We start from the raw sequence: 14,146 nt of genomic DNA, 5'->3' as shown, positions 1-14,146 counted from the left end.
TAACTTCAAAAGAAAGGTTAAATGTATTTCAGAAAAAAAAGAAAAGCTATTTACTCGTCTTTGTGAACTTTTAACCTCTGTCCAAGAAGGAATATGATGCATCTGTTGTCACCGTTACATCAAACGCTGTCTCCTTTATTTAAATAACCACTACTGTTTTCTCTGCTATCTGAGAAATTTGCAAACCGATTTTGGCACGGAGAAGAGCTGTGAAGACCAGAGACCTCTCCAGGTCGGTCAGCAGAAAGACGTGACGTTCTATCCGGGCAAGAAGTATCAAAGTAGAGAGTTAAGCATGGCAGTGGTCACAAGATATCACCATCAGCCTCATGTCTCCAGGTTAACTGTCAGAGACGGGGAAGTGAGGACACATGAGAGGGAGGAGAAGAAGAGCGGAGTGAACCGGTGGCTGTCATCTCGTCCCGTCCTTGGACATGAGTACCTGTCACTTCCCCTTTCCTTTCTCCTCCAACACCATCTGTCTGGCCCATTCCTCTTCGCCTATGATTTACTCAAGGTAGACTTTGTTGCTTGAAGGCAAAAAGGAGTTTGTGGAAAAAATAAAAACAAAAGAGGAGAAATGACTTCCTATTCAACAAAAGATGATTTCGATGATAAGTGTGTAAAATGTTCAGGAAGAGCTCCGGTAAAGCAACTTTCAACAGGAAGAAAAACAGATCAAACGAGGACTTTACCCAAAACATGCAAGGTGAGAGGGAGAGAGGGTGAGAGAGAGACCCTCTCCCTCTCTTTCTTTCTTTCACTGGCCCTGCTGTGTCACAACTTATAAGAGAACATTGTGTCACAAGGACTGACAAGCGGTGACTAGCTGGCGGCAGGTGGCGAGAACAGCCCAGCATATGCTTTCGCTAAACCCACCAAATCCACACCTCATAAACATGTGAGGGGATTTTTCCCTCCCTCTTCCTCCCCCGCTCCCATTCCTCAGCTCAGGCCTCTCTGCCCGCTAGTGACACCTGTGGACAAAAAGTGACACGACGCTTAATATTTCATGGGCCATGCACAGTGGGGCGCGTAATCCAAAGTGAATTCCCTCAGAGCGCTCGCATTTACATGAAATCAAGTCACTCTGCATCAGTCACATCACCTGCACTGCCCTCCGAAAGTCATATCCACCCCCTCTCACACACACACACGCATACGCGCCTCATGCAACCAATGAATGTGCGGGAGAAGAAAAAGGGGGAGAGAAGCTGCATGATTCATGAGGATTAAGGCAAACACTGTTGGAAACAAGCAAGTGTGAGCGATGGAGAAGTTCCTTTCTTCCTTCCTTCCTCCTTTCCACATGGCGATACGTAAATGGATGCTGTCCGACCTTGCGGTCGGAGCTTAAGTCTGTCGAGTTGCACGCGTTCGCACCAAGACATCTCACCAGTCGGACTGGGAATAAGTCTCGACCGCACGGAAGATTCAATTTGCTGCGGTGCAACACTGGCCTCGCCAGTTGCTGCCTGCCCTGCCAACTCCAATGCCATCAACCGGCCGGCGAAAGAGAGAGGAAAGAAAGTAAGAAAAAAAAAAAAACATCACTTATTAATTGCTTCAAAAAAGCCCAAAGAGGGTGACCCCGAGCTCTGCAAACATGGAGCACTTAAAAACCAAAATGCTGCCCAGCGCAGTCGACAGAACGCGCCAGCTAATGAGTTGTGAGTCCTGACAAGTTTCGAGATGCTATCTGTGAACGAGATGATTTCTCACATCGGCTCATCTCCGATGACAACCAGAGGGAGAGTACTTCGGAAAAAACAGACATATCTGTCTTCGATGGTTTGTTCTATAATGTTTGCATCTATTCTGGCACCTGTTACAATTTCTGTTCCTTATCTTTATCAGCCAAGCAACTTATAAAGACAAAAATACTGAAGAAACCCACTGAAGCAAAACACCTAACAAGACAGTTTTGGCTATTTTACCATGACAAAGGTCAGCAGGTCATCCTTCAGAAGGACAACTCTAAAGATGCAGCCAGAGCTAAAATTCTATGGTTTAGACTAAAGGAAGGGCTCATTTCAATGCTATTTAAGTACTGAAATGGCCCAGTCCTAAATGCATTAAAGGATATTTTTAGTTCAAAACTAAGTCTGTCACGGAAAATATTTTATCTCAACTGGAGCTGTGTTAAAAGCAGAATAAATAAAAAGAAAAGTTGTGGTTTGTTGCTGTTATTCTTTTACTTCTGCAAATGTGTTTCCAAAAAAAAGAAATATTAAGGAAAATATTGAAGAAAGAAGAAAACTAAAACTGTTTAGTAAGGCCAAGGAACCAGAGGCTTGCAACTAAAGAGTGACTGGAAGTCAGGGAGAGTTGAAGAAACGTGAAATTCATGTCTGAAAGCGCTTTCTGGGAGTCAAACTGGACAAAAAAGGAAAGTTAGGATGTTTTCAAGAACTTCTCTAGAGAGGCCACAGTGTGCGTTAACAGGGAAGTGTTTGTTTCAACTCCTGCTCTCACCCTCTCACGCAGGGATCAGACCTCTTCGCCCCTCGACTTGCCTGGCCTGGTGAAATCTGTCCCAGCTGGTTCACTCTCAAAGGTCATTAATATTTGAGTAAAAAACTCCCTTTAAAAGCTCTTTCTGGTACAGAAGATGTTATAATCCCCTCTACGCCCTCTAAGCTTTTTTTTTTTTTTTATTCAGATGCAGAAGTTTTTACTTTCTCTTAGGGCTTCATCACAACAAACAATTTACACATGCAGCTGAACGTAGCTTGTGAGTCAAATCACAACTGTGAGAAATAATGGCGATCATTTAGGAAGACACAACAATTGTTCCCCTTTATTGGAACAACTGACACCAAGGATCTCTCCTTTTTACAGGAGAAGTGATTTCTAAAAAGGTTACAGCCAAAAAGTTGGCACCGAAAAACAAATTACCGGTAACTGAGGGATAGCATCTCTTTCTTGTACTTTTTTATCTGAATAGCAGCAGTGTTCCCATCGACGTCATTTAATGTGCATTTTGAAATATCACTAACAGAACCAGCTAAATTTGAAAATTTTCTCAGTTTTGGAAAAAAGTTGGAGGTTTGGTAGGTTTTGTCTTTTCCAAAGTAGAGTTAAAGTGCTAAAGCTGGGAACATATTTGCTGAAGAAGTTTTGACCTAGCAAACATTTTCCTCTTCATTACAGCTCACAAAGCAACACTGAACTTTTACTTTGTAATGGGCAACGTTCACATCTGATGTAATTACACTTTGCTTAGTCTGGTTGATTTGCTCCAAACCAATAGATGGAAACAAATAATTAGCTTTATCTTTCTTGTGTTTTTTTTTTTTTTTTTTTTTTTGGGGGGGGGGGGGGGTTGGAGGGGGGTGGCAAAATTTTAAAAAGTTTGCTCAAAATTTGCATAACAACTGGATGAAGACAAAGCTAATGTGCCATCATGGTGAGTGACAAGATCAAAACAGCCAAAAGTTAGAAGTAAAACTAAACACGCCCTGCCTTCCTGATACACACTGATGCATCATCAATTTAAAGTAGTAATCAGGCAGGATGAACATGAAATCTTTTCCTTCATCTCTGAGTTACTGTTGACTTTGCAACTAAAGAGTGACTGGACGTCAGGGAGAGTTGAAGAAACGTGAAATTCAAATACCTCTTGATACTAATATTGGCCAAATTTGAGTCTTCCTTCCTAAGTAAAACCTTCAACACTGAAGAGTGTTCTTGCTAGCGTGACATAACAGCACTCAGGTGTGGTGTAACTACTGAAAAGATTGAGTTTTTGACCAGCTGGTTACTAGTACGGACGAATCAGATGGAAAATGAGCCGATTCCAGTCATAGAGAAATATTCGGCTACAAATGATTCTGTTATAACAGTGAATTAAGCTTTCACCCTAACACAATGGTGCCCTTTTTTTTTAATAATAGACTGATGAGATGTTCTGAACCGTCTGTGTTTGCGTATGCGTTTATACCAGCAGCATTCTTCTCCTTCAAAGGCTGAGTAAGAAGAGGCCAGAAGTAATGAGGCCTAACAGGCAAGTTCTGCTCCTTAGCCATCTTCATCAGCTCCAAAGACATCCCTGCAATAGAAAAAAGCAGAAAAAATGATTTGGTCTTTGGTAAAATACAAATTGGACGACATGAGTAGATTTAGTCGACCGATTTACCAAGTTTTTTGGCTTCTAGGGCGCACGAGAGAGTGAAGGTGAATGGCGAGGTGTGAAGGTTCAACTCCTGCAGCTCTTTGCAGTAGTGGGCAACCTTCTCCACTGCCTGAAAAGTTAGTAAAACGTAGCAGGTACATTACAATTATGCTCATTATTTACAGTAGGTGGTAACATCTGAGAGTTTTTTTTTTATTTTTGGACAGGATTAGGGGAAGGTTGAGTTCTGCTGTACCATGTCCCTGTTCACACAGTGTCTGAGGAAGAAATTTCCAAGGTTGGACGAGTCACTGGTTTCTGACTGGAGAGTAGGGAATGTCTTCAGGAGGCTAAATGCTGTATCTTCATGTCCCTGGGTGATGAGGCTTAGACACAAGTTCATGGCATCTGGAAAGACATGAAGGAGGACATTTAGGCACAAAAGTATTGTTTGGCTGACAGCCATGTTTCCTGACAAAAACAGAGTTCCTACACAATTTAGAAGCAAATATTTGATCAGTTTTCAGTCCATCTTAAAAGCCAAACAGCAAAGTTCACTATGAACGAATGAATGAATGAACGACACTTCAACATTGTGTGGGCTTTAAATATAAAACATAGACAATCCAACAAAAAATAGAAAGGAGGGAGAGAAAACAGAAGAACATAATTTAGGAAAAGAACAAACAAAAAGGAAAGAAGGACAAAACATAAAAACGAAAGAAAATAAAAAGAAAGCCAGGAAGTACCCCAGTGTATTATAGGCCCGGCGGGCCACCATTCTTTACTTGTGCCCCCACCAGGCTAAGCATTGTTTATTTTTGTATATTTTCTTTTATGTTTGCATTTTTTAAGACTGTATAGTTGGTGTTCAAATATTAATCTTCCAATCTTTTAATAACACATAATTATCAAGTAATATTTTCAAAATTCCTGTCAAGTTTAATTTTTTAACTCAAAGATGGCGTGCCACTGGATGAATGACTGCCTTAGCGCCCAACCACCAGGCCTAGCAAGTTTTCTGGAGGAATCATGAAAACCAAGAAAAAATAGATGGAGGAAACCAATACAAAAGTAGCGAGAGAAGAACCACTTCAAGACGACCAGATGGTGAATAAAGACTTGAAATACAAATATTTTTTTCACTCTCCATTTTCTTAAGACCTGAAAAGGACTAGAAATGTGTGTGAACTCAGAACATCAGACAAATTTAGATATCTACTAAACTGAGATTTCATTAACTGAAGACGAACAGCCAGTCTCTCCATGATCAGAACACATCAGCAGTATTTTTGTCTGGCATTAGTGTTTGCTGCTTTCAGAAAACATGACGTATATTTCTTTCCATCTACCTGGTATGTAGCCCCTCTCGTGTCTCAGACGCTCGATCATTTCTGGTATGTGTTGCTGTTGTCCGGCTTTGGCCAGAGTTAAAATGACCTGCATGATGTCTCGATCCATCAGGCTGCAGTCTGCGCTCTCTGCTGCCTCCAGAGTCTGAAAAGGTTGGAGAGTAAAATGAGAGATGGGGAAAGAGAAACATGGAGGTGTGAACGTTGGAGGAAAAATTCAACCAGGCCAGATGGAAGATACAGGATCGCTTTAAAATGGAAGTCATGCTGATCAAACATTTATTACAAGAAGCACAAACCTTCTTCATACTCTCCAGATCTCCCTTTTCAGCATACGCGTTCAGCAGCGTCACGTATGTGTCAGGACTCGGCTCAACTCGTGCTCCCCGCATCACAGACAGGATGTTGGCAGCGCTCTCGATATCGCTGCACAGTAATAAAAAAACGGGTTTTAAAAAAAACTAAATTGCTTCAAAACAATCTGTTCTTTATGAACAGATCAAAAACTGCGAAACTCACCCGGCGCGAGAATGTCCTGTTATCAGAGAGCTGAAAACAGCCTCTGTGATGGGCAAATCTTTGCTCTTCATGAAACCCAAGATGGTGCTATGAATTAATGAAAGTAATCAAAATGGCTTCAGTTTTTTCAAAATACAGGATTGGTAACAAATTGATTGGATTCAGGTTCTAAAAAAAACACTCTAAGAGAATTGACAAAACATTCTGCTGACGTCAGGAATAACCAGCCTCAGAGTCACATGAAAAGTTTTAATTAACAATTTAATTGCTTCGGGAAAACTTTTTCTTTCGTACATCAAATGATCTGAAAGATTTTCTAAAACTACAATACTTGCTCACCTGGCTCCCTCTATATCGCCATTCTGGCAGTAAGCTGCTATCAGTCTCTGGTAGGTGACCTGTTAGTGGCAACAGAACAAAAGTTTTATATCATCACTGCACCAGAAAATACTGAAACAGCAGCATGTTACCAAAGAACCCAAATGTAAAATAAAATTAAGTAAAGTCCCAACAAGGTAAAAAAAAAAAAAAAAAACTAAGCTCAATAAAGGTTTACAAAAATACAGAGCAAAGACAAAAAATTGTTAATTGTAAAGTTCTACTTAGGAATCAAGCCAATATGATGTGTTCTTCTACATTTAAAAAAAACAACAACATACTGGATTTACTCAATGCTGTACTTACTCTGTTTGGCTGGACATTTGCTGCCTCCATTTTAGCCAGGAAGTCAGTGGGGGAGAACTTGAATTCATTCTGCAGATAAACCTTCAGCAAGGCATTGTAGTGACTAACATCATATTGTGTACCTGGAGGAAATGTACAGACGTTCAGATTCAGCACAAATTCAAGAAAAAAACTTCTATACAAATGGTTTGAATAACTTAAGTCCAATAAATGTTCATATGCTGGAGGTTAATGTGTCCTCAGATTTGCAGTGAATTCTCTAGCCACCTGAGGTTCAGTTTCTTACCCAGCTCCTGCAGCTTATCCCACACTCTGTGTGCCAACTCGTTTCGCTCCTCCATCGGCAACTCAGGCAGCAAGGAGCCGCAGCTGCGCAGCAGCAGCAAGGCGTGATTACCGCTGGGATAGCCTGAATGCAGAGCGGGAAGCAAAGTACAATTGGATGTAAACAAAAATCAAAAGGGAAAAAATGTCCCAACACTTGTAATTTAGCTTGTTGTGAGAAACTGGTAATGAATAGTCCATTCTTCTCTGAGATCTGCCCGCCTACCTATCCTGCAGATATCATGGAAGATGCGCATCAGCAAGGTTTTGGTGATGCGTCCCGTCCTCCTCACTGAGCTGTCCAGTTTGGTCAGCGCCCAATCGAACTGCTGCGCCTGCTTGGACTGCACCGCCAGCCCGGCCTCGTCCTTCTGCTCTGTGGCCACGGCATAGCTGCGCACACACCCGGCTGTGTAAGGCCATGCACACCTGAGGAGGATATGAGTGAAAGGGAAACAGAGAAAGCATTCAAGTATTTTTTTTCATCACACAACTAGGCGTTTTAATAGTTTCTATAAACATGAAGTCCATACGATCTGTACCTGCCATTCTTTTTGGGAACGTGTCTCTACCATCTTAACTTATTTTAAGTTCTGTCAGATCTCGACTGTATATGTGAAGATCAATTCAATTTAGGTTGGTACTTTGACTGGGCCATCCATATGAATATGCTTTGATACAAACGGCATAAGTCTTGCTGCAAGGTGAACCTCCATCCAGGTCTTTTGTGCAGTGCACAATCATTTTTCCTTGTGATTGTCTTGTATTTATCTCCATCTATGTCCCCCACAGCTTCACTCGCCCCTCCAAAGAAAGCCGTCCCCACAGCATGATGCTGCCATCGCCTCTGTGGGGTCGGTGTGTTCAAATCTCCACCACGCACAGTAGCTTGCAGTTTGTGATTTTGTAAATGAGCTGTGACCTTGAAGGATGACGGTCGTGCTAAAGTAGCCTGAGGTCAAATATTGTACATTACTCTAATGCTAGCTAGCTACAGGCTATTACTTAACTTAATATGATAAATTAAGAAAAGCAGATATAGTTAACTAGTCATTTACAAAAGACAGAATGCTACAGCATCTCACGTTGATGAGTTAGCATCATGCTAAAAGCTAACATGCTACAGAAAAAGCGGTTAGTCTTTGATAATATTAATATTAAGAAACGCGACGGCTCTTAAGCCAAGCTAAAGAGGGAACGTATATGCGCTGTCTCAGTGTTACAAAATGTCTAATGTTGCATAAAAATGGAGGCACGTTCACTCACCAAACTGCTTCCATTACAACCACACACGTTTTAATGTTTAGCATGTAAAGGTTTTGGCTACTCTGTTCCTGGCATTTTACTGTGTCTTTGTCATTGAACCATTGAACCCCAATGACATGCCTGCTTCACGCGTGGGTCCCAGCTTAGCTGCAGAAACGTACCTGCTCACGCTGTCAGGAACACGACCGAGCTGTCTGGAGCAGACGGCGGCACTTCTGCCGACTGGAACCCCGCTGTACAAGCGGCCGAGCGGCGGCCCGCTCCTCCTGCTCCCGGGGACCTGGAGCAAACCTGAAGGAGAAAACTTAAGTAACCGGGCTGATCTCAAGAGCGCAGCCATGTTTTCTGTCGCAACGTGAAGGAACTTCCTCACCACGTGACAATACGGAGGAATCTCGCGAGAGTACCAACGAGGCTGTCTCGCAGAAATGGTCAAATGTAACTAAACAGCTTATAAAATATAATCTGAATATGTTTTTATAGACCATAAAAACAATGTCACCTTCACAAATCTTTCTTTTCTCAGAATAGTTGAGGTTGTTCAGTAAAAATAAGATTTTAATGGTATAAAGCAGAAGGAAGTCACTTTTTACACAAGTTTAAAAATAATATTTGATCAAATTCGGGTGTGTTAGCATTATAAGGCCCACCCCCCTTCTTATCGATGAGGATCTGATGGTATCATCTGCTAGTTGTAATATAGGCTTTTTAAAAATATATTTTCAACAAATTGAAAACACAGATTACATGGAATATATTACAGCAGTCTGAAGAAAATGAACCATAAAGGCAAGAAAAAAAACTAAGCAAAGAAAATTTGGAGGTTGAAAGAAATTTATTTTCAATACAACTGGAAACATAAGAAAAAGTCACTTCCTGAAACTGTCTTAATCAACAAAAACAACACATTTATTGGTGGAAAATGAACCAACAGACCAGATTTTAATTTTCACGTTGTATGTAACCATAACTTCTTTGGACAAACATATACATATATTTTTAGCTCAGCTCCTCGATGAGCTTGATTCTTTTCCTCTTTTCTTTCTTCAAATTCTCCTCAACTACAGTCTTTGCCTTCTCCATGCAACTTCTCACTCTCTTTCTTTTACAGTGTTCACTCCACAGCTCGACAGAAAGTCTGCGAACCTGCTGGACGTTGTCCTTCACCCAGGCTTGAAAGAATTCACACTTCTTATTAGCCTGGAAGTACTTCTGCCTCCTCGTCCCTTCCTCTCCCTCCTTGGACAGCTTCCCCCTGGCTTTAGAGAGCAACCTGCGCAGCTGGCTCAAGGCTGCCAGGGAGTAACCCGAGGCGTCTCGTCTGTCTCTGCCTGTCATGATGTGAGCCACGGCCTCCGCTGCTCTAGCCGGAGCCAAAGGATCGTCCCTGTCGAGGAAGCCGCCACGCAGGATGAGAGCTTCTCCGCAGTCCAAGGCCTCCTGGACAGAGTTGAATACCTTTCCCGAGCTCAGAGCCTCGGACAGGGAGAGAGTCATGTCACAGAACTCCAACATCAGCGAATCTGTGTCACCGTTAAACAGCGACAGGGAAAAGGCATAGCTGTAAAGGGCATTTACGACGCTGTAGCAAACCATAGGAGATGGATGTGCACACAAGGAGCTCAGCTTTGGGATATTTGCAGAGATTGAGGGAACTTTTACGCTTATTGAGCTTCCTTTACTTTTTCCTCCTTGAATCTTTTTCTCGTCATCTTCTTGCAATATCTTGACTTGATCATTGTGGCCCTTCTCATGCTTGTTCACGTCTTCCTGTAGCACCTGGATGAGAGGCCTGCCGTTCTCCTCGTGCTCCTCCCACCAGGGCTTCCACAGAGGGACAACCCCGCTCAGGTCTCCCCGCTTCAAAAGACCCACAAACTTCTCCTGCTCCTCCTTGCTGAGAAGTTCCCACAGCTCCTCCTCTGACAGCTCGTCGATATCCAGCCCCGACAGTCGCTCGGCCAAGTCCAGCTCCCCCTCAGTACCGTCAGCAGTCGCCTCTGCTCCTCCGATCTCCTCAAGTTTTTCCATAATGGCTTCCATCTCCTGTTCGTTCTCCCCTCCAGACTGCTGAAGCTCTGCCAACCTGGACAGGAGCTCCATAACCTGCACCTTCTCCACCGCTTCTTCCTCCTCCTCCTCTCCCACCACGTCTGCTTCTTTTAATAAACTCTCCATCCCTCCATGCGTCGTGTCCGCTTTCTGCCTCAGTCCCAGCAGAATCTCCTGCATCTTTCTCTTACCCTCTGCTCCAGTTTTCCCCATGTCCTTCAGCTCTTGCAGGACAGACTCCTTGTAAAACTCCTCGGAGCAGGCGGAGTGGCCCGGGCTCCGGTAGCAGGACAAGTCGCAGTACTGGAGGTTACAGCGTGGACAGGTGTAGGTAGAGGGTTTCCGTTCACACAGCATGCACACCGCCCTGCTTATCCCGGCGTTAGACTCGTCCTCGGACATCTTTTCGTTTTGGTTCTTGGCTGGAGAAAGAAACTCTCCTTTCCCAGCTCCTCTGGACGGAAGCACGATCCCATCCCCGGCCACAGCCTCTGTCTCGGGCTCCAGGTCGGTCCACACCTCCTCCTCCTTCGGAGAGATGTCTGTCAGGAGGCTCCTCACTGACGGAGGAAGGCTCCGTCTAATCACTGGATTCATGAGGAGGCGAACTGAGCCGAGGCAAGGCGGTAAGAGCGCCGCGTTCCTTAACCTAGCGACGTAAAAACAACACAGACGTGTAAGTGACGATTCATGTATTGACCGGAGTTACGGAGGAAGTTCGGTTTTAAGGAAATGTCTGAGGAACACTTCCGGTTGTCTAAGCATAAAACTAAATACAGCAGGAAAAATGTTCACTTACTTTTCTCCTGTGCCTCCACACAACCCAACGTTTCACGTTCACGGTCCCAAATAAACCGTCACGTCGCTGTTTGATGACGTATGAGCCTCTCGAGAGGTTCTCAACCTTAGGCGTGACGCCTGAGTGGCGGTCGCGACATAATGTCGCAAGGTCCCCAGAGATTTGAAAAGAATAAAGAGTCAAGGCTCAAAAAGAGTGGAAAATATTTGCTACCCGGGCATTTTATGACTCCAGTGACAATATTCCATGGCTATTAAGCATTTAGATGGTGCTGTTTAAAATCGGGACTGAAATAAAAATGGTCACAAATTCTGATCACTGTTATTTATTTAAAAATATTACTTGCTGTGATATCTGATTTTAATTTGCTAATTGCTGGATTAAAAATAAATGAAAAAAAAAACTTTCTTCCAGGAGTGCAGTGTGCATTAACTTCTAACAATAAGCAAGTATGAGCAGTGGATGCATTTCTGGATTTTGCTTGCACTCTACAAACATGCTCTACTTTGAGTTGGTCTATCACATAAAAATCAAATAATAATAATTTTTAAAAAATTTATTTCGAATTTTTTTGTGTTTGTAACATAAAGGTCTCAAAACACTATGCATGCAGATAGATCATTCATAAAGTGATGTGTATTCTATGTGACTAAAAAAAAAGTTTGATAAGACATAAGATAGAGGCTCACAGACTTCAGGATAAATCTTACACAAATACAACACAGGTTCTCTGTTTCATTCTTTGCTCATTTTTATTTACGTTTTGACAAAACACTGCTTTACCTCTTGGAATTTGAAAGTCCTCTTTATAAGAGGATTATTCACAGTTTACATATAAATATATTACTAATAATAAAACATTCATTTTAAGATGATCTTTCACTGTACTGAAAAGGAGTGGAAAAGGTCAAAAACACAACTTTGGGTCCATAGAGATCAAAACCACTAAAAGATTAGGAGACAGCGTGGATCTTTAGAAGCAAATTAAAATCCCTGCATAGCAAAAAATGAGAAAATGTTGTGCATGTTTGTGTATTCCTGTGTCCCCACAGCGTCCATGTCTCCCATAGGGCTGTTTGCTATGAGGTGATTGTCTCCTGTAGGGGGTCAAGCATGGTAAAGGTCAGGCAGGTGGGGAGTTGTCAGATGGCCGTCCACCCCTCGCTGGGCCGAGGGCCTCTCATGCCGACCGGAGGAGCCCGTGGGGGAGAGAGGAAGGAGCACGGGTGTCTGAAGACGACGTGTGCCATGCTGTCCTGGCCCCGCCCCTGGCAGCCGGACCAGGAGTCCAGGGTGGGCAGCTGCCGACTCTGATCTACCTTCTCTTTCCCTGGCATGCCCTCTGACAGAGCTGGACTCCAACACCAGATACATGAGCTTTCTCACTGACTGCTATTCACATGATACATAATCACATCTTGTTAATATTAGCAGGCCATGCTGTAACGTCTTCCCCTCTCTGCATGAGAGCATACTCAACACATTTTGTTATGTGAGCTAAGTAAATTAGCTCCTACAAATTACATACCGTAGAAGACACACTTGAACTGAGATCATTTGAAAGCTACTTTTTGTGTTCACTTTTTGGCTGGCACTTAAATTAGGCTGATCATCTGACACATTTGGGTGTGACAAAAGCGAAAATGAGAATTCTGTCAGAGTGCATACTTTTTTATACTACCATCCAAAACAGAAAATAAATTTCATCTAACATGAGGATTGTAAACCTATTTTAAAAGATGCAACTGGAGCAGCACTGTACACAGGAACGTAAGAAGTGAAACAGCAACAGACCAGAGATACAAGAAAACGCTGCTGAAAAGAAAAACTTATCTTCCTAAAAGTTGACACTATACACTAAATGAGCCAAATCCCGAGGTCTGAATTCCAAAGCAGTACTCACAAAGATCGACTCACACGTACATGCACACGCACGCCAACGCAGTCATGTCCTGCTGTCTGCCACCAGCTGATAGGTGACAGGGAACAGCCTTTGCCTTTTGGGCATGTCCAGCCCTGGCATGTCTGCAGCTGGAGATGTCTGCAACATAACAGCATGATATGTGTGTGTGTGCGTGCTCATGCATGTGTGTGTGTGCTGTAAGACGAAGCAGACCTGTGATATGTTGATGTTCACAATGTTGTCATCCATCAGCTCAAAAAGATCTGGCATCTTGAGACCCTGTAAAGCAGAATTTCCATTTGTCTTTGTGTGCTGCTGGACGGTCCTGCCACTATAATGTACACTCTGCATGGGAGAACCATGCAGAGTGTAATTTTATGAATTACAACCAAGTTTGTTCAGCAACAATAATTTAAGCAGACAAAAAAATGTTTCCAGCATTTTTCTTTTTAGAAAGATTTCCACATATTCTGTAGAAACAAACAAAAAATAAAAATAAATGTGGAGGGTAGGAAGGTTAATCTGTTTCCTTCTTTGGAAATTACAAAAGCATTCACACTCTTTCAATTATTTTACATTTTCACAAAATTCAACATATTTTATTAATATTTTATAAAGATAAATCAACATAAAGTAGACCATGACTGCAAATTTCTTTAGCTGGGACACTAGAGCTGTTTAGAGTTGATAGAAAAATTGATGAATGGAGGTATAAGGGGGACATTTAAAGAAAACTCTTGCAAAAGGTTTAAGGCTCAGGTCTAATACAAGGCTTTTGATTATGGTCTAGTCAAAGAATTTAGAGTCTGTGGAAAGACTTAAATGATTTTCACAGATACTTTTCATCCTGTCTGAATTTGCTGGAAGGATATCAAAGGTCTTCCAGCTGCATCGCATCATCACCAGTTCAGATACTGGAAGATTTTCAGCATAATGAGACCAGCGTGTCGTTTGAATCTGTGAAAATGTGGTTCAGCATGTCAATTTCTACTTTACAATTTTTCATTACTTTCTGTTGTTCTGTCTCACAAAATCCCAAACAAGATAAATCAATTACTGCGAAATCTGCTAAGGACATGAATCAATGTATATAGTTTATTTTCTTCTAAAATTTCGAAAGAGTAAAAGAAACT

At 42.4% G+C, this 14,146-nt stretch overlaps 2 protein-coding genes across 2 annotated transcripts in view; both read right to left on the bottom strand.

The window, feature by feature from the left end:
* Positions 1–8,619, bottom strand: part of lrpprc (leucine-rich pentatricopeptide repeat containing) — a 59,469-nt gene extending 50,850 nt beyond the window's left edge. Inside the window, exons 1-11 of the mRNA XM_055029889.1 lie at positions 8,421–8,619; positions 7,220–7,422; positions 6,956–7,078; positions 6,670–6,791; positions 6,325–6,383; positions 5,986–6,072; positions 5,766–5,892; positions 5,467–5,611; positions 4,371–4,522; positions 4,139–4,244; positions 3,944–4,051 (exon numbers count right to left, since the gene is read on the bottom strand). Coding sequence (XP_054885864.1) covers positions 3,944–4,051; positions 4,139–4,244; positions 4,371–4,522; positions 5,467–5,611; positions 5,766–5,892; positions 5,986–6,072; positions 6,325–6,383; positions 6,670–6,791; positions 6,956–7,078; positions 7,220–7,422; positions 8,421–8,599 — 1,411 coding nt within the window. The 5' untranslated portion in view covers positions 8,600–8,619. The remainder of the gene's footprint in view (positions 1–3,943; positions 4,052–4,138; positions 4,245–4,370; positions 4,523–5,466; positions 5,612–5,765; positions 5,893–5,985; positions 6,073–6,324; positions 6,384–6,669; positions 6,792–6,955; positions 7,079–7,219; positions 7,423–8,420) is intronic.
* Positions 8,620–9,093: 474 nt separating this feature from the next.
* Positions 9,094–11,175, bottom strand: znhit2 (zinc finger, HIT-type containing 2). Its single transcript, XM_055029654.1, has 2 exons — positions 11,111–11,175; positions 9,094–10,960 (listed from the first exon to the last, which is right to left on the bottom strand). Exon 2 carries the CDS (start codon positions 10,906–10,908, stop codon positions 9,259–9,261), a length of 1,650 nt encoding a protein of 549 aa, XP_054885629.1. The 5' UTR covers positions 10,909–10,960; positions 11,111–11,175; the 3' UTR covers positions 9,094–9,258.
* Positions 11,176–14,146: the final 2,971 nt, after the last annotated feature.

Source organism: Poeciliopsis prolifica, unplaced genomic scaffold (assembly GCF_027474105.1).
Source record: "Poeciliopsis prolifica strain line A6 unplaced genomic scaffold, Auburn_PproV2 SCAFFOLD005, whole genome shotgun sequence".
NCBI lineage: Eukaryota > Metazoa > Chordata > Actinopteri > Cyprinodontiformes > Poeciliidae > Poeciliopsis > Poeciliopsis prolifica.
The sequence above is the reverse complement of the archived record's forward strand: the minus strand, read 5'-3'. Positions and strand labels throughout refer to the sequence as shown.

What these genes read in the sequence shown, in the direction of transcription:
- znhit2 (XM_055029654.1), bottom strand. Translation starts at nt 10,908, where the DNA reads ATGAATCCAGTGATTAGACGGAGCCTTCCTCCGTCAGTGAGGAGCCTC.